The sequence below is a fragment of the Petaurus breviceps genome, unplaced genomic scaffold, assembly GCF_028583685.1.
Source record: "Petaurus breviceps papuanus isolate PSGF00001 unplaced genomic scaffold, PetGlider_PUasm1.0 446, whole genome shotgun sequence".
NCBI lineage: Eukaryota > Metazoa > Chordata > Mammalia > Diprotodontia > Petauridae > Petaurus > Petaurus breviceps.
Window position 1 is genome coordinate 62,464 of NW_027186338.1, and position 23,915 is coordinate 86,378.

Consider the following 23,915-nt stretch of genomic DNA (forward strand, 5'->3'; position numbering starts at 1 on the left):
GGCCCGCACGCCCGGGAGCAGGTTCCGAGGAGCCGGAGGTCACAACCCAGCTGAATCCCCGGCACCACGCGGAGCGTGGGGTTGCCCCCAGGCCCTTCCTTTGCTGCCTCTTGGTCTGCTGGAAACACGTGCGGGGCTAAGTTCAGACCCCGGCCTTGTGCTGACAGCCAAGGCCCTGCCCTTCACCTGTGGGACCTGCCCCGCCAGGTTACGGAGGGGAGGGGAGGCATTCTGTAAGCGTGCGAGCCGGCCTTGGGATGTAGTTCATCATTCCGGGGCAGTTCTCAGGGGTCTGAATTACGAGGCAAGGTGGTGTCTCCTCTGAGACTATAAATTGCAAAACAATAGCTGATCTCTATCGGTCTATACAGACAAAAATCTCCCTGGATCCTAACCACCCCATGAGCTAGCCGGTCCTGACACCTGGATACCTTGGAGACATTAAGTCCAGGATCGCGCAGAGGCTGGACTCCACCTCCTTGCCTCTTCATTTAGATGATGTCTATAAATGCTTTGTAGAGCTTCGGGTACTGCTTAGATGCCACCTGTGACCCTGAGACTTGTCTCTGACTCAGACCGTTCTTCCTCCTCATGGACTTAGCCCTTGCCCTCTTCATCATGGTCGGGAGGAGCAAGCCCAGGATTTGGAATCCCAGCTCCACCGTTTATTCTTTCTTTGGATTTTGAATCTGGAACAAGTCACTTCCTTTTCTGGGTCACATTTTCCTCATCTCCAAAATAAGAGGATCAGATAGAACCATTTCTCCATTCCTTTCCATCCTGTTTGGTCTCAGACCAAGCTCTTTTCTCCCCCACTCCCTTTTTCTTCCTCTTTCTCCAACTGACATTCTCTCTTTTTGTCTTTCTCCTTCAGGTCCTTGAAGATGAGATTGGCCACAGAGCGTGTGTCTGTGTGTGTCTGTGTGTGTGTCTGATTTTAAGGAACCGTGGTAGCTTCCTGTCCAGTCTTTAAAAGGAAGCTTGACTTTTGTCCTCTAGACACTCTCTAATCTATCTATGTTGTCCCTAACTTGGTGTGAAGAACTGGACTTGTTAGTCTAGATTAAATATACCCATCTAGGGGTAAAAAGTGTAGGACTCTTGTGTCTCTTTTTCTGGGTGGTTTCCTTCTCTTTCAGCAAGCTGTGCTTCAACAATTTTGGGCAGGGGGCCAATGTGGGTGGTGTCATTCCACATAGGTGACCCCTAAGGAGCTTTTGGTCCACTAAAATACCAAAAAAAATTTTTATAGCTACTGTCTAGCTGTACTTCCCCTTTGTTTTACTTGTAAAGTTGGTGTTTGAACCCAAGTATTAGACTTTATACTAATCCCTATTACATTTAATCTTTTTTTTTTGAGGGGGGGAAGGCAGGGCAATTGGGGTTAATTGACTTGCCCAAGGTCACAGGGCTAGTGTTAAGTGTCTGAGGCCAGATTTGAACTCAGGTCCTCCTGACTCCAGGGCCGGTAGTTTATTCACTGCACCACCTAACCACCCCTACATTGAATCTTTTTAAAATGAGCCCAGTATTCAATCCATCAAGATCTTTTTGCATCATGACCCTATCATGAAAAGCCTTAGCAATCCCTTTCAGATTTGTGCCACCTGAATGTTAAATAAGCTATCTATCTATGCCTTTAAGTTATTGATGAAAATGTTAAATGGCCAAAGGCTAGCTCCCTAGGGAATCCCACTGGACAACCTTCCAAATGGACTCGCCCTATCTCCCCCACCCCATCTTGGTGCTTCCACAGAACCTTTCCCCGTAACTAGGAAATACAGTTCAGCAAAATTAGGTGGTGCAGCAACCACACCTGCCAGATTATGAAGTATTTTGCCCCCATAAGTCTCTCAGTTCTCTAATAAACGAAAATGGGAATAGTGATTCATGATCTGTCCTTCAGGACCAAGATTGGTCATTGAATCTAATTTCAGATCAACTGTATTATTATTTTAATACAATATATATACATTATATTATAATTATATACATAATTAGATTATATACAATATAACAATAATTAATTATCATTATAATACATTATTGTACTCATTGCCCTTTTCCACATCTGTTCATATGCATTTGTGTTTGTCAAATTCCTCATACTTTTCATTTCATGAGGTGTAACATTATTCTGCCACAATTGCTTGGCCATTCCCAAGGGGAAGGAAGGACACGCTTTTCTCTCCAGAGTTTGGCTACCACTATTAACACTCTTACTGGTATTCTGGTATCTATAGGAGCTTGATTTCTGTCCTCCATGGTTTGCATGCCTAATTGTCATTTTGGTGGGTCAACGGGTATGAACAGTTTATTTACTTTTCTCCCATGATTCCAAACTCTTTATGAGAACACGAGGATGAAGTCACAGCAACAACATCTGGGCATTAGTGTTCCTGTCTTCCCACATCTCCACTGGCATTCATTCATTCATTTAATGCATTCATTCATCATTGATTAAGCACCTGCTGTGGTCCAGGGTCTGTGTTAGGCTCTGGGAACAAAAAGGTGAAAATCAGATGTCCCTCCGCCCAGCCTGTTCTGGGTTGGGGCTGATGCTGTTTGTGACTTTTCTTAGGTGCTTTACTGGGTATAGGATGAAACTATAGGTGTTTTCATGTCTTATTAGTGATTCCTTATGTTGTTGATAGTTTGCACTTTTTTAAACAAATATTTATTGGGAGCCTTTGGTTTTATGCCACCCATGTTTCCCAACATACCCTTTTCTCCCCCTGGCCATAAAGCTGTTTCGTGTACAAAGAATTTTAAAAAGACAGTTCAGCAAAACTGGCACAGCAAAATGTATTTTTGTTCTTTTAAAAAACTGTCACTGCTTCATTTTCTGATTGTTCCCTGACTGTCCCTTCAGTAACGTTCTAGAATTTTTCCAAGTATCAAGGTAGAACTCATTGACTTAGTTTGCAGGCTATAGTCTATCCCTCCCACCTTTTTTATTTTTTTAATCAGACCAACTTTGGCCTTTTTCCATTATTGGGACTCCTTCCATTCCTCAGGATCTTTCAGGAATTAATAGCATCAGTGGTTGGTCCGAGTCATCCTTATGGGCCTTGTAGCTTGAACTTTGCTGAAACAGCTAACTAGGTGTTTTCTTACTATCTCCTTACTTATCTTCAGTTTCAACTTGCTATTAAGTGTTATTCCTGTCCTTTCACCATCGGTTCTCATCACTTACCCCCAAATAATTCAGCAAATTGATTTGTGCTGGGTTCTCTCTGTAAAGGACCATGAAATTGCACCCAGATAATGTGTTTCATCCTGTTGAGTTTGTGAGTGACAAGGCAGGGTTGGATTCTTTACTTATTTTTTCTTCCTCAGTTCTGGCTTCCCAAGACCAAAGGAGAGTGAAGGAGGAGGAGGAGGAGGAAATGACATCTGGGCTTCTGACAGCTGGGTCCCAGGTGAGTTAGCATCTTTTCCTTCCTGATATGCTTAGTCATTCCTCAAAGTGTGAGTGTATTTATTTCCTTTTCCTTCCATTTCATTGCTCAACCAAATCATATCCAAGGACTAGAAGACTTTGTGTTCTCTCTCAGAAGACTGGAGCTGATTGTATGCTGCTGTTGGGTTCCTGGAGTCCATGGATTATTAGATTTAGAGTCTCAGGAATTGTGTGATCCAATCCCCTAATCTGATACATGAGTAATCTGAAGTCAAAAAGGGTGAATGTAGTATAATGGAAAGCTTGTGGGATTTGGAGTCTTCCCAGCCCTGTCATATATTCCCTGCATGACCTTGCATAAATCACTTAAACTCTTGTCCTTAGTTTCATTTTCTGTAAAATGAGGGAGTTGGCCTAGATGATTTCTAAGGCCTTCTCCACCTTTAAGTCCAGTATCCTGTGGTCTTACTCAAGCTCATCAGCTACAGAACCTGGACTAGAACCAAAGGCCTTGCCCCCTGGTCCACTCCTCTTTCCATTAGGGAGAGAGTTTAGATTGATCCACCATGATTCTCTTTAGGTGTAGAAGTCTGGATCAAGGTGTTTTTCTTTTAATGAATTTTTCACTGATACAGTTCCGAATTCATATATTCTTTTTCTTCTTATAAACAAACCCTACAAAAATGCTTTTGAAGCAAATGAATATAGTAGTATAACATTTGATAAGCCCAGAGACTTCAACTATTGGGCAAGGGCTAGAATAAGAAGTCTGGCAGAAACTAGGTATAGACCAATATTTCACACCTTTTACCAAGAGAAGCTCGAAATGACTACTTGAGTTAAACCAAAAGGGTATTAGCATGAACAAATTAGAGAAGGAAGAAATTACAGTTCAGATCTTTGGTTGTAACCAAACTCAGGACAGAATGGATCGCAGAAGATAAAATAGATGTATCAATTTTTTTTTTTTAGTTTTTGCACAAAAATAAACAATGCAGCTAAAATTAAATGGAAATCAAGAAAACGAGGAGAAACACCTTCATAGCAAGTTTCTTTGACAAAGACTGGACACTTAATGAATTGATTCAAGTATCCAGGAACAAGAACTGTTCCCTAGTAGATAAATGGTTAAAGGATATGCATGGGAAGTTCTCAAAAGAAAAAATCCAAGTTATCAACAGACATGAAGAAAATGCTCCAAAGCACTAATAATAAAAGAAACGTAGATCGAAAGAACTGTGAGGCTCCACTTTACATCCATCAGATTGGCAAAGGCAGTTGTTAGAAGGGCTGTACTATTTATGGAACTGCTCATTGATCTAGCCATTCTGGAGCAATCTGGAACTATTCCTCAAAAAACACTGAATTTAAAAGGGTCGCTGAACTGGGTCTCTGACCTAGCAATACCATGACTAGTTATATCCCCAGAAGGGAGCAAATAAAGAGATACATGTGCAAAAATATAAAATTGATAACAAGAGAGCAGCTTATACAAAGACATTGTAAAATAAATGTGAGACTCTTTTAAATAAATTTTAATTTTAAATAAATGTGAGACTCTTTTCCAATAACTAATCATAGTGCCAGAATGAAGATGCACCAAACTTCCTACATCATAGAAAAGTCTTGAGGGATCCAAGATGCAGAATGAGTGAATGAATATCCTTAGTGTCTTGCTTGACTTAAGACCCTAGGCTCTGATAGGTGAACTTTGCTTTATCTTTCCTGGAGCCAGGCCTTCCCCTTCTAAACCATGCCACTTTGCATGTGTCCTGTGATGCATAAAAGGTTTGAGAGACATAATTTCTGGGTAATTAGTCATTTGATTAATTATGGTTAGCAAATAATAAAAGGATGGTCATTTGGCCATCTCTCATAAACCAGAGATGGATTATTGACACTTATATGCCCTTGGAAGAGTGTATATTCCTGACATACAGCAATCATGTCTGATTGGTTAACAATTAATGGGAAAAATAAATATTTTAATGAGAAGTAGACTCATTCTACGGAAGGGCTGGGTACCTGGCTTTGATTTTGTTACTTTTACTCTCAGACACCCCAGCCCTGGGCAATCTAGTCAAGGAATCTACCCAGCCTTCTCTCTCCCTGCCCCCTCCCCCCCCAAGCCTGAGTAGAACATACATAATGGGCTTCCCTAGTTGGGTGGGGTTTGAACAGTATTGAGGTGAATGTTAAATCCAATCTCATTATTAACCTTATTCTTCAGGGACTGGTTTGACCTAGTAGAGAATGAAGAAATAAGAAGAGGAAAAATCCTTGGGCCAGGCACCCCTCTGTCCTGATAAGAGAATGTGTTCTGCAACAAGAGAAAATTTTCTCACAGGACAGGGCCCTGTTGAGAAATTGGGAGGCTTCCAGAGCCATAATCATAGGGCTAGGGCATGAGCACCTATAATGATGCCCCTAAAAAGGATAAAAGGACATCAATGCACAAAAGGGAGCAGAAGGAAATTCAGAAAGAGGCACAGACAAGCAGGACAGAGTTGGAACAGCTGGGTCAGATTTGATACCTACTTTTTTTTTTTTTTTTGCTTTTTGGAGTGGGGAGAGCTGGGCAATTGGGGTTAAGTGACTTGCCCAAGGTCACATGGCTAGTAAGTGTTAAGTATCTGAGGCCGGATTTGAACTCAGGTTCTCCTGACTCCAGGGCTGGTGCAAAAACAATCAGCATGCATTTGTTATTTATTATATATTATATAATTTTTAATATTTATTAAGTTTGTGCAAGTTTTAGTGTATGATCATGATGGAATACTACCATACTATAAGAAATGATGGACTTGTCGATTGTAGAAAATCATGGATAGTCTTGGACGAAATAATGAAGAGCAGACGGAGCAGGACTAAGACAACATTGTATCCAGTAACTGCAATATTGTTTCAAGAACAACTTTAAGAGACTAAGTCATTTTGACTATTATAAATACCCAAATTGCCTATAAAGGACATATAAAGGAAGAGAAAGAGAAAGAGATGATAAACAGAAATAGAAATATATATATAGGGGTGGCTAGGTGGCACAGTGAATAGAGCACCGGCCCTGAAGTCAGGAGGACCTGAGTTCAAATCCAGCCTCAGACACTTAACACAAAAACTAGCTGTGTGACCTTAAGCAAGTCACAACCCCAATTGCCCTCCAAAAAAAGGGGCAGAAATATACATATATATATATATATATATATATATATATGTGTGTGTGTGTGTGTGTGTGTGTATAATGATTTTGTGTGTGTGTATAAAATTTGTGTAATGATAGCCATGGGAGGGAGGGGGCAAGAGGGAAGAAAAAAAAAGTTACATGATAACTTTATTATATATTTAAAAGGAATAGCAAGTTGTGTACAACAGATTTGCAGTTTAATGTGCAATCATCTTTTTTTTTTAATTCTACTATGTTATAGAAATGTTTGTTTTATTTCCTAAATTAAAAATAAAATAATTTGTTTAAAAGTTCCTACTATTTGCCAGTCAGTATGTTAGGTGCTGGAAATACAATAGCTAAAACATTATGTGATGATTGAGAGTAAAGTGTTTGATTCCCTGGGAGCTTGATGTAGGTGAGAAGTGGAAAGGTTGACCTTGGGCAGTAAAACGAAATTATTAATGTGATAGAGAATTTAATATAAGATGAGACACAGGGTAAGGTGCTCAAGATATTGCCATGACAAATGCTTCCTCTCCACGGAGCCATCTTCATGTATCCCTCATGCTCCATTGGAGAAGGATCCCTGATGAGCAGGAATGTCTTTTGGTATTTCAGAAAGCACTGACGTTCCAAGACGTGGCTGTGGAGTTCACCTCGGAGGAATGGAGGCTGTTGGAACCTGCTCAGAAGGACATGCACAGGGACGTGATGCTGGAAAACTATGAGAACTTCGTCTCCCTTGGTAAGGACAGGCCTTGTCACAGGAATCATTGTCCCAACTTCAGGGCTTTGGGCTGCCTGAAGTGTTCTGCTGAGTTTTGACTTGGTGAGCAGGGATATTCTCCCGAATGCACATAATGTCCAAAGATCTGCTCTGGAGAAACACAGTGTTGTCGCTGCCTCTTTCCACATGAAAAAAAGGTCTTTGGTTTTTTAACAATTTAAAATGAGCAGTTTTATTGTGATGTCACCGGGACTCTTCCTTCCTGACTGCCAGAGATTCTCCACTAAAGTCTTAAGGACACAAATAGTTTCTATCCACTTAGCAGGAAATATGTTAAAATGAGCTCATCTAAACCCACATCAAACCATATCATCCATTCCCCATATTTCCTAGAAACACAATGTAGAACATTTTCAGAGGTCATTCCTAGTTCCCAAAGAGGCTAAGGTTGAATTCTGAGATGTCTCTCTGATCTCAGCACTTTTCCATTCATTTCCCCGCAAACAGGCCTTCCGGTTCCCAAACCAGCTCTAATCTTCCATTTGGAGAGAAGAGAAACACCATGGCTACTAGCAGGAGAAGTCCTGAGAAGTACCTACCCAGGTGAGTGAACTAATAAACCTGCAGGCCAGAGGCATTGCAAGCAGCAGCTGAGCTGGGTAGTGAGGTTGTGGGAACTCTCCTTAAGGCCCCAGAACTGTGGCCAGCTAGCCTGAGATTCGTCCTCTAATCTCGTCTGCTTTCTCTCTCATATTTCCATCCATGCTGAGAGAAAGAGGTGTCCCTCCTTAGTGCTGCCCTTCCTGCTTTACTCTGGGTCCCATCTTTTTTGTGTTGTCTCCTATCATTCTTCTCTTCTGATTCTCTTAATCTCTCTTGCTTTCAGATAGAAATAAGCCTGACTTATATTTAAAAGAATAAAGCCTTTGCTTGTCCTTGTTTCCTGTTATGAGTATTCTAATTCATCTCTCCTTTCGTTGCCAAAACACACGTACACTTGCTCTGTACCTTCTACCCCCATTTCCTCTTATTTCTTTTCTTTCTTGAAGTATTACAGAGCAGACTGCCTTCTATTCCCACTGCCTTGTAGAGAATGAAGTTGGAAAACCATTTAATTACATGATACTAGCAGTAGTATATGGATATAATTTACAAAGTGCTTTCCAAGTCTGCCTGGTAGGTAGTGAAAGTATTCATTTTTCCATTTGATAGATGAAGAGTGTGAACAAAGGTCAGTGAGCCTTTGACTTGCCTGTAGTCACCGGCTAGTAGGGCCTCCAGTCCAGGTTTTCATTCTCTGAGCCCAGCACTTCGTCCCCTTTCTCTCTACTATACATAGGACATTCTTTCTTCTATATGCATTGTTATTCTTCTAACTCTGCAGTGTTTACAGTTTTCACTAGCTGTGACACTTCAGGGCACATTGTACAGGAGAGTCTCCCTTGGGTATGAGTCATATTAGATGACCTTACAATTTGAGATTCTTTGATAGCTGTCCTTAACTCCACTCTGGTCAGGCCACCCCTAATGTATTGTGTGCAGTTCTTTCTGCTGTTGTTTTGGAAGGAGATATCCAAGTCAAGCCACTGGACTAAGTGGCATGAGAAGTGAAGTCTCAGTCTTACCAAGATTGGTGGAAGAAACAGTGAATGGAGAAAAAGAAGACTTTGGAGGGGCCAGGTGAAGGGCAGAGGAAGAGGGATTCCCTTGTTCTCCTTGACTCCAGAGGGCAGAACTAGCAGCAGTGGGTGGACATCACAGAAAGAAAGGTTTACTCCTGATGTAGAGAAAATTTTTGTGTTAATTGGCACTTTCTGTTGGTGGGATGGAGCCCCTGAGGTGGTGCTTCCCCCCAAAGAGCAGGCAAAACTTAAATCAGGTTAACTAGTCCTTTAATTCAGGTTCCAAGTTTAAAATATACAAAGTTCTTGGGAACTGGAAAATCTATCTAAACCCAACTTCACAAATTAAAGGACAGTCTTCAAAGTTTAGAAGGATATAAAGGGTACTGTCATCATTGTCGAAGTTTCCAGGTCAGAAAGCTTAAGAGAGTTTCAGGAAGGCAGTCACCTCAGCAACCAATCAGCTTAGAGATACCTCCCCTGCACCCCCTCCTCAAGTTAAGTCTCTTATAGCTTCCAGGGCAAGGGGGAAAATACAAACAAAAGCCATACTATGGCAAAGGGGCAGCCGAGCTTCAGTCCCTGGATAGGTAGCACATCTAATAACAGGTGATTTAGATTCATCCAGGCTTCCTTGGGGTGCTTGCAGTATCCAAGGGGTATCCATGCAGGCATCTAGAGGGATGGCCCCACCATCATGAGATACCAGCTTGGTAGTAAATGGGTTTTACTGAGAGAGCTTACTTACAAGGCAGACGCTGGGTGGCGGCAAGACAGTGGTAGGTATCTGTTCCACACTTAGACCAGGCCAGATATTGTACAGAAACAGAACAACGTGGTCACATGCAAATTTTCCCATAGGATAGAGCTATTTTTGTTGTTTACATTAACCACAACGCCCACAGTCTTGCCCCCACTGTACAGTACTCTGTATAACAGTACTGTCTCCTTTATTATGCCAGGTATTAACTCCTATTATCCATTTTTGTTCTCTCATTTCCAAAAGCCAAATAAGGAGTGAGCAGTTCTACCCTCTCTCCTATCAGCTACCATCCTGCATCTACCCTGAGCATCACCCTTGTCCCTTCTTTCGTCCTTTTGCTTCAAGTGCGTTCCAACAAAGTCAAACCATTTTTGTTGACCCTTAGCTTTAGCATTCTTGACACGGTTTTTATAGAACCAGTCCATGCTCTTGTATCCATCATTGCCTGCACTCACTTCCATCTTCCATGCATAAATCTTGATAGTCTCAATTGGTTGGTGAGTTCCATGTGCATTTTCATCCATCTATTTGTAGCAGCAAGCACCCCAAGCGTCTTCACGGTTTGCAGCTACCACAGGTTCTTGGATCTGCTTTGTTAAAGGAAAGCAACTCAAAATGGGTTAACAAGCTTACTTTAATCAGTCAGACCATATATCGTTTACCTTGTTCAGGGCAAAAAGGTCAGCACCCCGAACTTCAAAGTATACAGGCAGAATTATCAAAACAGAAACAGATCAGGTAAACAGCTTTCCAAACTGTCCAGCCATTACATCCATACCCAATCGACATCTGGGTTTTTCAAAGCTGGGGGACTCTCAACAACGGCTTCCCAGAATTCAGATCAAATCACAGAACACTTCTCAAAGTGAGTCCCAAAACAAAGCTACACATCAGGGCTTATATAGCCTTCTCCTGGCTCAGAGAATGTAACAACCTTATTGACTCACTGGCCAATCAAAAAGTATCTACTGAAAAACAAGCCTCCCTCCCCAGGCTTCTGGTGCACTTTAGCCTAGGGGCAGGAAAGATCTTCCAAATTTGCATTCCCATTACACTATTCCATTAATTTTCTTTTTTCCTTCTCTTTGGAGTTTTTTCCCTAGCTGCTTTCTTTTCAGCTCAGAGCTTGAGCAGATAATTGAATGTTCCTTATACTTACTATATCAGACTTTCACTTCCAGGCTTGTGATGTGTTTCCCAAACACATAATCTAGTACCTTTTTCTGTTTTGGAGATTTGTAATATAAAATAGATGTATCTCTGTTTCAATAAATTTCAAAATTTTGAGGTAGTGAAAAGGAAGTTTTTCTTTTTATTGGCCATGGGTTTTAAAAGTTCTAGCTTCCTAAGTACCTTCTGCCTCCTCTTCTCTTCTCTTCTTCTTTTGATGTTTACTAAGGGATCTCTTACTTTGTATTTTCTTTGGCTCCATGTTATCATTTCTTGGCATACAAGAAGCTTCTTCCCCCTCAGGCCATATATACAGCTCTCTTCTAGTCAGAAAGAACCTCAGGTTTTGTTTGCTTGTTTTTTTTAAGCTCCAGTTGTACTGTTGTCCTTTCCTTCTACCACTGTGTGACACATTCCTCTACTCAACAGCTTCTTGACAAGGGTCAGGTCTCTTTCCTATCATCTGATGACCTTCCTGCCCAGATATCCCACTTCTGCTTTATTTTTCTTTCTCTCTTCTGGGAACACTTCATCTTCCTTGATTACCTGTAAAGTGGAGAGATGCTCCTCATGCCCCTTTACTATCTCTTCTCGAATGGACACCAGCTTATACGTGGAACATAAATCGTCCCTTGGTAATGGCAAAACAAACAAACATGGTGCACTCGATGCAAATCACTACAAATGATGCCCAGTCTCTCTACCATTAAGTTTCTCTGCTGTTTCTGAACTGTTTGTGGTTTTTACCTCACCTTCATCCCCCTAAAGACCTTTCAACCATTATCACATCTTCACAACTTGATCTTCTCACCCTTCCTTTCTTACCCCCCTCATATGGATCAGCTTTTTTTCATCCCAGGTGAACGCAAACTGTATCTTTACTAATAGGATCCTAGGATTTGCCCAGGTATAACTTAGGATTTTGAAGTCCGTAGTTTCCAAAATAAACTCATTTCCCTTTATGAAAATTCAGACATGCATGAAATCTTCTTTCTTATTATCTTCTTATTTACCTTGGGCTTCAGTTCCTTGTTAAAAAAATATTTGCTCTATGATGTGTAATTCTAATGACCAAGCCCAACCCAGGAGAAGAGAAAATTGTAACTCTTCCTTTTCTTGCATCAGTGGCAGATTTGTGGTGTGAAATATTGCATATACTGTCAGACTCGGATGTATTGGTTTTTCTGAACTTCTTTTTTGCCTTTTTATTCTTTGCTACAAGGGATAGCTTATTGGTTAGTGAAGAAGGTAGGATATATTTGGAAATAAAGATGCTATAAAAATAAATTATATAATTAAAAAATATAAAGGTTTAAAAAAGAAATATCTCATTTTACTTATAAAGTTCTTAACATAGAACCTGACATATAGTAGCCTCTATATAAATGTTAGCTATTGTTAATATTACTGTTATTACTTTTATTAACTGTACCAGATTGATCATTTTCATTGATAAAGAAGATAGTATCTAGAACTAGTCTATATTTCAATGTAAAGATCAATAGAATTTTTTGTTACTATCTTTAAAATTTATTGCAATGAGCCTAGTTCATTTGAGGCTTTATTGTTCCTGACACAGTTCTTACAGAGCCATGGTATCCTTTTGATTCATTTTTGATTACTTGTCCTTGGAGAGCAGTAGATATTGATACCACTTCTTCTGTTGTTTTCAGATTTCCCTGTACAGAAGACACGTTGGGAAACCACAGAGTCAGTTCCAAGGCAGCATATTTCTATGGGGAAATCATCCAAGGAAAGACTCAAAAAGGAAGGTCACGGGGATTCTAAGTTGGAAGAAGCTTGGGATTGTGATGTCAGGTTAGAGAGGCAGAACAATAACCAAGAGAGGCCATCCAGACGATTAAGAGTCGCTCAGAGGAATACTTTTAATGGCTTAAATGCTAACGAATATAATACATATGAAAAAAAGGTCAACCTAGGGTCAAACCTCATGCTACAACAGAAAGTTACTGTAGGAAAATGTCTACGTAAATATGATACACTTGGAAACAGTGTCAGACCGTGTTCAGACTTAATTAGGCAAAATAAAATCTCCCTGGGGAAGAAACTTCCTAAGTATAATAATTGTAGGAAACCTTTTATTTATCATTCAAACCTTATTTATTACCATAGGCTGCATACACGAGGAAAAGACCCTAGGTATAATCAAAGTAGCAAAGTTTTCAGCATCAACTCCTCATGCCCTACTGTACATCAAAAAGTAAATACAGAAGAAACTCCTTACAAATGTAATGAATGTGGGAAAACCTTCAAGCAGAAGAAATATCTAAAAACACACAAGGTAATTCATATTGGAGAGAAATCCTTTGGATGTAAAGAATGTGGGAAAGCCTTTAGCAATAATCATAGCCTCTCTCAACATCAAATAATTCATACTGGAAAGAAACCATTTGAATGTAATGAATGTGGCAAAGCTTTCAGTAGCAAACGATACCTAATTGAACATCAAACAGCTCATACAGGAGAGAAACCTTATAAATGTAATGAGTGTGAAAAAGCCTTCAGCTGGCATGCAAGCCTCTATGTACATAAGAGGGTTCATACTGGAGAGAAACCCTTTGAATGTAAGGAATGTGGGAAAGCCTTCAGCAAGAAGGTATATCTTATTAGACATAAGGTAATTCATACTGGAGAGAAGCCCTTTGAATGTAATGAATGTGGGAAAGCCTTTAGGCACTACTCTTCCCTTATGCAACATCAGAAAATTCATACAGGGGAGAAGCCCCATAAATGTAATGAATGTGAGAGAGCCTTCAGACAAAAAGCACACCTTGAAATTCATAAGAGAATTCATAATGGAGAGAAGCCCTTTAAATGTAATGAATGTGGGAAAGCCTTCAGGAACAAGGTATATCTTAATACACATCAAGTAATTCATACTGGAGAGAAACCCTACAAATGTAATGAGTGTGGGCGAGCCTTCAGGCGGAAGGCACACCTGGAAACACATAAGATAATTCATACAGGAGAGAAGCCCTTTGGATGTAGTGAATGTGGGAAAGCTTTCAGCAGTAATCACCACCTAAATCAGCATCAAACAATTCATACTGGAGAAAAACCTTATAAATGTAATGATTGTGGGAAAGCCTTTAGCAGTAATCACTACCTAACTCAACATCAAACAATTCATACTGGAGAGAAACCTTATAAATGTAATGAATGTGGAAAAGCCTTCAGCACAATTGCTCGCCTTCAAACACACAAGCTAGTTCACCCTGGAGAGAAACATTTTGAATGCAATGAATGTGGGAAAGGCTTCAGGTACAGATCAGGCCTTATACGACATCAAAGGACTCATACTGAAGAGAAACCCTATAAATGTAATGAATGTGGGAAAGTTTTCAAGCGGAGCTCATCTCTTATGCAACATGAGATAATTCACACTGGAGAGAAGCCCTATAAATGTGATGGATGTGGGAAAGCATTTAGCCGGAAGGGAAACCTTGAAATACATAGGAGAATCCATACTGGGGAGAAACCTTATATATGTAGTGAGTGTGGGAAAGCCTTTAGGCATAAAGGAAGCTTTAATGCACATAAGAAAATGTATACTGGAAAGAAACACTTTGAATGTAATGAAAGTGGAATAGCCTAGACAAAGGTCAAATTGCTGTACATAATAGAATTCATAGACCATAGATCCCCATTAAATATATGGAACTTGAGGAAAATGTGCATTGCAAAACAATCATGGAATTCATATCAAAGAGAAACCCAATAAATGCAACTTAGCCTTTGGCTAGAAGGGAAACCTTACTGAAAACTAATATTGAGAGAAATATTTTAGTGTCATAAATGTGGGAAAGCTTCCAAATGATGTAGAAACCTTAAGGAATATTAGAATTCATGCTGGAAAGAAACTTTCTAAATGTAAGAAATTTGGAATAGTTTTTAGGAAAAAAGTAAAACTGCATGTTGAAGGGGAACACTTTCAATGCAGTGAATGTGCAAGCTTTCAAATAAAATACAAAGATTACATACCAGAAGAATGCATTTTAGAGAGAAGCCCTTCTTGAAGGTAATGAACGTGAGAATACTTTCAGGCATAGACAAATCTTTATTACACATAAGAAAATTCTTACTAGAGAGAATGTGTTTATTTTATTTTGATTGTTAATATTTAACGTTTTGGGGGGCAGCTAGGTGGTGCAGTGAATAGAGCACCAGCCCTGGGTCAATAGGACCTGAGGTAAAGTCTGACCTCAGACACAACACTTACTAGCTGTGTGACCTTGGGCAAGTTACTTAACCCCAATTGCCCTGCCTTCCCCCTTCCAAAAAAAAATATTTAATGTGTTTGGGAAAGCCTTCTAGAGGGAGCCTCTTACAAGATACTTGTCCTCAAATATTATTAATGTACTTTGGAGCTCATCAAACGCAGATTTTTTGTGCAGTTGTAGTTTTTGAATAAAAGCTTCAGAAAATTTCACAGAATTTCAGAATTCTGGGGATTCTTAGGAGCTCATGTAACCCAACCTATACTTGTAAAAGAATCCCTTCCATGATATTGGTAACCTGGACTTTGAAAGCCTCCAATTAGGGCATATATCCCTTATCCTTGTCTGCCATGGGGACCTTAGAGTATCATTGTGCATTTCCAGTACTAAGAGACACTAGTGGTCCAGTCCAGTGGTTGAGGACCATTTGAGGTTGTGGCAAAGTCTAGAAGAATTCGTAGTGGTCATCTGATCCAATCTGATTCACCTTAGTTTTCTTTTATCTGATGATCCATACATAACTTTAAATTTTTTAAAACTTGGTGCATTATTTCAACCCAAAAAACATTAAGCACCTATATACATTTTGGTTTTTATCACTGGAAAAAAAAGAAAACATTTATCTCCACCTCCCTCCCCAAATCCTCCTCTCTTCTGAACTTCCCTATTACTCTCAAGGACACCACCATCTTCCTAGTTATTCACACCCACAACCTCATTGTCATCCTTAATCCTTCCTTGTTCTTCACTCCATATATCCAATCTCTTGCCCAACCTTTCTTCCTTCTCACGATATCTCACATATGTCTCCTCTCCACTTCTATAGTCACCACCATATTTGAGGCCCATACCACCCCTCAGTTTATTGTAGTAACCTAATTGATCTCTGTCTCAAGACTCTTCCCCACTCCAGTTGATCTGCCAACGTAGTACCAAAGTGATTTCCCTGAAATATAGATCTGACCATGTCACCTGCTTGCTAAAACAACTTCAGTGACTCCCTATTACCTATAGGAACAAATATAAAGTCCTTGATCTGTGTTTTGTGAGAATCCCCTGGCTTAAGGGAATTCTTCCTACAGGACATGGGGTTCCCACTGATTCTTGCTTTCCATGACTGGGCTCACAGTGCCATACTTCTCCCAATAATTGCAGTTTTCAACAGGTTAAGTCTTTGTCTCAGTGTTTGGTTTATGCCTAAGGAAAGACCAGTGGGTTAGCCTGAGAGGTCAGGAAAACAAACCCCTTTATGAGATCAAGTGCCAAGAATAACATGTAAAACAATAGAGTCCATTTAAGGCAAAGCTTCCTTGGCAGGGAATTGGCAAAGATATAGAAGGAAAAGAAGAAAGGGATCCAATATACAACTCAGATACACATACTAACAGAGTATAATTCATGTAAGGGCAGCACTGGATTGGGGAGGACAGAGAGGTCAATTCACCTGGAAAGGATGCTCCAGCAGGTAGGAATGCTTCCATACTCCTAACAGTGGGATACTTCTACCCTGATTTCTAGGTGGCTGCCTGGAGCTGGCCATTTTCATGTCGGCATTCAGGCTACACAATTGAGAAACAATATGCAGCTGGTAACATTTTGGGACATACAGTTGCACTAATCTTGGGAAATTTGTTCCTGTATTTTTTCAATACTAGCTTCTCTGATCTACAGCCTCCCCTAAAGGGAGACTTAACAGTAGTCTCAAGACCAACAAGTTTAATCATATAGAAAGTGAGTGAGCTGAGGAACCTTAGGTCCTCCTGGGAGGAGTTTCCGTTCCAAACACTGTCACAAAACAGTTGGGTGTTTAAAGTTCTTCAGAGTCTTCCTATTTTTTCCAGTTTTCTTATACTTTACACCCCTCCATGAACTGTACAATCCAGAGATACTGGACTACTTGGCATTCCTTGTAGGTGACATCCACTTCAGATCATTGTGTCTTTGCACTGGTGACCTGTGCCTGAAATACTCTGCTTCCTCAGCCCTGTTTTTCTCTGGCTTCAAGATGCAGCTCCAATGCTACCTTCTATAGGAAATTTTCTGTTGTCCTCCCAGCTTCTAAAGCCTCCTCCTCTTAAGATCGCTTTCCATCACGTCTGTATATATCGTCGATGTGTCCATTTTTTTCATTTCAGAATACTAACTCCTTCAGGGTACGCACTGTTGTGTGGGTTGTCTTTCCTGGCACCCCTAATGCTTATTGCAATGCCCAGCACATTTTGGTGCTTTCTGAGTAAGTCTCCCACAAGGACCCTACGTTTTACAAGTAGATACGGGGAGAGGACACTAACAAATGTGGGGCAAGAAGGGAGACAAATGGGAAAGATGGTCCCATAGGAAATGGCAGTTAAGCTAAGCCTTGAAGGGAAACTAAGGATTCTAGGAAGTGGCAGTAAGGAGAGCATTCCAACTATGAGGGACAACTTGTCCAAAGACATGAAGAGCAGAGACCATGTTAGTTAGGTTCAGGAAACAGCCAATTGGTGAGTTTGGTTGGAACGACCTGAATTAAAGAGGGTTAATATGAAAGAAATTCTAGAAAGGAAGGCAGGAGCCAGATTGTGAAATGCTTTAAAATACAAGCTAAGGAGTTTGCATTTTGTTCCAGAGGTGCTAGGCACTGCCGACGATTTTGTTTTGACATCAGTTACTTCCAAAAAAGAACTCTGCACCACTACCACCAAACTGCCATAGGCCATTACCAAAACAAACAAACAAAAAAAAAACCCTAATGGTTAAATAAAAGCATGAAATTCAATGATTGAAATTGATTATACAGGCAAAACCTACTTTTTGAACCTGATGTGTTTAACAGAAAAAGGATATGTACTTTAATATTAATTATTTAAGACCAATGTACCTTATGACCTTAGTTTTGTTGGGTTTTTACATTGTTTTCGTTTATATTGTAGTCATTATGACATATTGATCTATGTAGTCATTATTGCAATCTTTTGATTTCTCTTTCACTCTTTAATCAGTCAGTAAACATTTATTGAGCACCAACCACTATGCTGAGAGCGAGGAAACAAAGAGGCAAAAGACAGTCCCTGCCCCCAAAGCATTCACAATCTTAATTACTTCACACAAACCTTCTTGTGTTTCTCAGTTCTTCATATCCAGATTTCCTTACTGTACAGTAATATTCCTTTACATCCACATAGCACAGTTTATTTCAGCCACTCCTGGATCATTAGGTCCATTATATGTCTCCAGCTTTTCATTATTAGAATAAGCAACTGCTATATATATATATATATATATATATATTGGTACACGTAGCATTCTTTCCATTCATGACTTTGTCAGGCTATCAGCCCAATAGTGGGGTCAGGTGGATAGAAAGCTATGAACAACTAACTTCTCTTGTGCCATTCCACATTGTTTTCCAAAATGGTTGATCCAATCACCACCATCAGTGAATTCATTTGCCCGACCTCCTATTTCTCAGTAATTTTAATTTATTTTGAAAACTATTTGCTTATACCTTTTGACTATTTGTCTCGGGGAATAGCTCATAATCATAAATTTTGTGTCAATTTCTTATACATTTTGGATGTCAGATTTGTATCAAAGATGTTTAGTGCAAAGGTTTTTATCACAATCTGTTTCTTTTCTCCTTTTGACCACACTGATTTGTGCAAAAAGCCTTTTTTAAAAAAAAAATTTTTTAATTTTGTAGGATAATAATTATCTGTCTCCCACATTAGAACTTAAGTTCCTTGAGGGCAAAGGCCAATTTGGCTTTTGTATTTTTATTTCCAGTTCTTAGCATAGTGCTTGGCTCCTAGTAAGTGCTTAATAAACACTTTTTCATTCACTTATTTTTTTCTACCCTGTATCTAATTATGTTCTTTTCCTGTACATGGTGAATGAATAATTAATCTTCCAATCTCCTCTAATTGTTTTGTGGTTTGATATCTTCTACGTGTGTCATTTACTAATTTGAAATGTGTTGTGATATGTGGTATAAGAATATCAGAATCTCAGAGTGAGAAGGCACTTCCACAGTCATATCATCCAAAAAATACCTAGATAACTTATTAGCATCCCTTTATGATGTATTTCCCCTGTGGAAGATTCTGGTTAAAATCTTTTCTGCCAACCCTGTCCTGGATATTAAGGTATATAGATACAAAGCCTTATTCACATTCAGTTGATCTAATCATAGGATTTCTAGAAACTATACCAAGTTAAGAAGTAGATAGTTTTTGGAGCGTGCATGTGCTTACGCTTTTCAACACAACAGGGTCTCAATATTGTTTCTATTTATAAGAGATGAACCAGTACCTTCAATGGTCCCAGGCCAGGTGGGGGAAACAGAACTGACATCACAGAACTGTGATGTCCAGTCAGTCAAACTTCTTTTTCATGAATTGACATTTCTATTTCATATTCTTTATTATTCACATTTTTGTATTGGCATAGAAATATCTTTTACTGGTCAGATATCACTGGAAGCATTACAGAGAAGGGACTGACTCATTCCAGAAATAGTGCTAAGGATGCATATACAGTACTTAAAAGGAAAATAAGAGATAAAATGTGCATTAGAATAGCACAAGAAGATGAAAATGCCTGAAGAAGTGCTTGAAATGGCAAAGGAATGAATGCTAGAAAACCTTGTGGTGAAGATAAAATTTAAGAAACTTGACAAACCTTGCAAAAAAGCATGCTATGTATTAATGGTGAACTGACCATTGAGAAATCATTGAAAGACAGACAGACCGACAGACAAACGTCCAGAGAGGCAGAGACATATAGAGACAGTGTCTGAGTTGAGAAGAGACAGAGGGGCAAAGACAGAGAGACAGGGTCTGAGCTAAGAAAAGAGAGGGGTCGAGACATACAGAGACAGGGTCAGAGCTGGGAAGAGACAGGGGCAGAGACATACAGAGACAGTCGGAGTTGAGAAGAAACAGACAGAGGCGCAGAGACAAAGACAAGTAGAGATGGGGGAAGAGCCTTTCCGTGATCTTAGTCCCTAGGCAGCCTCAGACCCCTCTGAGCGCCCCGACCTCGCAGAACGAAGCCGCAGCCACAGGGATTCCCCCCCGCCCCTGGTTCGAGCATCCTACGGGGCCTGGCAGGCAGTGACTGCGGAGGTGGCTCGGATGCACACCGAGGCCTCATCTGCTCCAGTCCACGACCCCCGACACCCTCTCTCCTTCCAGGGCAGGGAATCCCTCCCTCCTCCTGCCCAGGGAAAGGTGGGGTGCGGGGTAGGGAGGAAAGCCCGAGGCCCCGCAGTGGCGGCAGGAAGGATGCAGGGCAGACCTGCTGCACCCAGGCATCAGCTCGGGAGAATGAACACAAAGGCGGACGCCGGCAGGGATCAGCCTGGGCCTAGAGACTTAATAGGGCAGGAAACCCAACAAGGGAAGAAGAAAGGCCTCTTGAGTAGATGATGCTGGAGGAATTGAGCAGTGCGCTTGCGCAGCAGCAGCCCGCTGACTACATTTCCCAAGATGTCAGGCGGCAATGCGTCCTGGAACCATAATCTACCTCCCAGAATCCATCCCGAGGTAACCACTCTAAGCATGCATGTCCTACTTGTTCCTATTCGACTAGTCCCCGCCCCAGTGGCTTCTGGGAATCGTAGTTCTGGTCTCAGTCCGCGCAGACGCAGTTCAGAGGTGAGTGGGCGGGGCAGGGCTTTCCGCCCTTACTTCTTCACGGAGCTCAGTGCAGGTGAGTTGGTGAGTGGGGTGAATGTGTGTGCGCGCACGTACGTGTGCGAGAGGATGAAAGCGGGCGTGTGAATGTGAGTGCGGGCGAGTCCGGGCGGAGCCGGCCCAGGAGGGGGTTGGGAGTGGGGAGGTGTGGGGGAGGGGCGCTAGGCGGGGCCCTGAGTGTGTGAGTGTGAGCTGTTTGGGGGGAGGGGCGGGGCAGGGGCTCTGCTGGGCCGGGGTCCTCGGGGGAGGGGGAGGGGAGAGGACGCGCCCGAAGGGGAACTTTGGGGGCCATATAGTCAGAGTAGAAACTGCAGAGCCGCCTTCTGTGACCTTCCAGACCCGCACTTTTCTCCCCCCTCGTCCTTTCTCCCCGATCCACCTTTCCCCCCATCCCTCTTCTCCCCCTTCATCCATCCCCCTTCTCCCATTCTTCTATTTGCCCCCTTCATCCCTTCTCCCGCGATCCACTTTTCCCCGTCTCCTTTTTCCCCTTCCATTCCTTCACCCCTCTACCCTTTCTCACCTTCTCTATTCCCCCTTTGTCTGTCCCTTCTTTTCCTCCTCTTCCTCCTTCCCCCCTTCTCCCTTTCTACTCTTCTCCTACTCTCCTCCCCCTTCCCCTCTTCTCCCCCTTGGTCCCTTCTCTCCTCCTCCATCGTCCCTTCTCCCCCTTGGACCCTTCTACTCTTTTCTCCCTTCCCCCCTTCTCCTCTTCTCCCCTTTTGCCCTTTTTTTTCTGGCTCTTCGTCCCTTCCCCCTTCTCCCCTTTGGTCCTTTCTCTCCCTTCACCCCTTCTCTCTGATTCACCCTTCTTTCCCGCCTCTTCCCTTTTCTCCCCTTCTCTCCCTCTCAGATTTGAATGCTGTGTTTGCTGTCTAATCCGGTTTTACTGGGTGAGCTTAAACAGTCTGAGCAGCATTTATTAAGCATCTTCTGTGTGCCTTGTACCGTGCTGGTGGGATACAAAGCTGGCATCCTGTCATAGAACTCAGGAGCTGGGAGGGACCTCATATAGAGCCTATTTCCATCGGAGCCTCCCTTACTCCAAGAAGCTCCACTAGACCTAACCCAGCAAATCTCACCCTGTCTTGCTTGAGGACGGTCCAGGAGGAGCAGGCTCCCACTTGAAGGGCAGCTCATTCCGATAGTAGACATCTCTATTAGGAAGTTTTTCCTGACCTCAAGCTTAAATTGGCTCCTTGTCATCTTTCACACTTTTCCTAATTCTGACCTCCCCTGACAAACAGAACAAGCCTAATCCTGTTTACAAGTGATAGACTTTAAAATAATGGAAGATAACCATTATTCCCTTCTTAGTTTTCCATTCTCCAAACTCAACACGTCCGGGTCTTTCAGTTGCTTCTTCTGTGACATGAAATCAAAGCTTCCACCCATTCTGGTTGCCCTTCTTCGGACAATCTAATTTATCAATGTTCTTAACCTCTGTTCCCCCACAGAACATAACAGATGAGGGCAGAATATGAAGGAATTGTCATCTGAAAGTTAGTCCTCTCTCAATGCAGACTTAACTGTGGTCTCATTGAATCTGCACCCCACTGAAACCCTTGGCTCTTTTCAGTCTTGTTCACTGAGTTGTTTTCAGATAAACTGCTTATCTCCCCTATCTTCTCTGTGTGAAGTTGATTTTTGTTAACCCAAGTGTATAAATCTTTTCATTTATTCTTAACTGAATTTCATCTTGTTTCATTTAGCCCAATTCTCTTGCCTACAAATACATACTATACAAAATAAATACATTGTATTTGTGTCTAATGATACAGCCTCCCTGGTCACCCTTTCCAGCATTGGTTGCACTTTCATTCATTTCCCCTAGTAAAGGTGGGAGAGTTGGAATACTCATTACTCTCCATTGACATTTCTGGGCTCTCCTACCACCATTCAGTAACATCTGTGAAGTTCATTCAGTCTGTTTTTATCACCCAATCAAGATTCTGATGGTAGACACCCTCTGAGATGCTTTCTTTTCTGTCAGACTGAGTTTTTCTCTCCTCCCCCGATCCTGCCCTCACACCAGGGCACTTCACCCTAACATATTAATACTCCTTCAAGCAATTTAACCTCTCAGTTCTCAATTTACTCATTTCCCATGACCTGCTCCTCCACCCCACTTTAGCCTTACACAAAGATGATCACACCCTTACTTTTGCCATAGCCTACAAATGAACTAGTTCATCTTCATGAACTCTGAAATTGCTTTATCTGATCACATTGCAACTGTAATCATTTCACTCTGCTCTACAACCTCCAAACCTAGTCTTTCTCCTCAGTGTGACCTCTAATCTCATGATCCCTTTCCAAGCCATCACCCCTGCACTGGCTACACTCTCCAGCCTTCCATCTTGACCCCTTGTCAAACCAGTACAACCCTACACTTTCTCTTGAGTGCCTTGTTCCCTTATACTATCATCCATTTTAGCACTGGATTATTCCCACCATCCACACTTCCTTCCCCCCTTATATATGCTTCTGAATGAAGCTTAAGAAAATCATGACAACATGCTAGCAGGGTCCACCACAAATTTATATTGAATAATCTCACTGGGCTACAATGCAGTTCTTTTACCCCTCCATAATTAGCTCACTATCCCACTCACCAAAGCTACTCTTCCAAACCCCTTTATCTCAGAGTTCCCATGGCTCCCCCCTTCCCCACTCTCTCAGCTGAGAACTGTGTCTCATACTTAAGTGAAAGCCATTCACCTAGAGCCCCCTTTTTTCCCTTTTTCTTATCTCACATTGCTGTAACCTTCTACCACTTTCTCCTCCTATTTCACATGAAGAGGTGGTCTTTCTTCTTGTAAGGCTAGCCCTTCTACATGCACCAAGTGATCCCATTAATTCCTGTCTTCTCCAGCAGATTTCTCACTCTACCATCTCCACTCACAATAATCTTCAATCTCTGTCTACTAACTGTTCCATACTACCTGCAAACATGCTTATGTCTTTCCTACCAAAAAAACACTCACTTTATCCATCCCTGCTAGCCAGCATCCTATATATTTTCTCCCTTTTCAGGCTAAACTCCTTGAGAAGGCTGTTGTTATAATTAGAGCCTCTACTTCCTTTCCTCTCACTCTCTTAACTCTTTGCAGTCTTTATTGCTCAACTAAAATCACTCACTCCAAAGTTA

General features: G+C 41.4%; 1 protein-coding gene across 1 annotated transcript in view; it reads left to right on the forward strand.

Annotated features, from left to right (window-relative positions):
* The window catches only part of LOC138171505 (zinc finger protein 184-like), a 50,128-nt gene that overhangs the window by 634 nt on the left and 25,579 nt on the right, over positions 1-23,915 (forward strand). The window contains exons 2-5 of the mRNA XM_069101026.1: positions 3,340-3,422; positions 7,188-7,314; positions 7,804-7,899; positions 12,525-14,396. Of these exons, the coding sequence (XP_068957127.1) occupies positions 3,340-3,422; positions 7,188-7,314; positions 7,804-7,899; positions 12,525-14,396 (2,178 nt within the window). The remainder of the gene's footprint in view (positions 1-3,339; positions 3,423-7,187; positions 7,315-7,803; positions 7,900-12,524; positions 14,397-23,915) is intronic.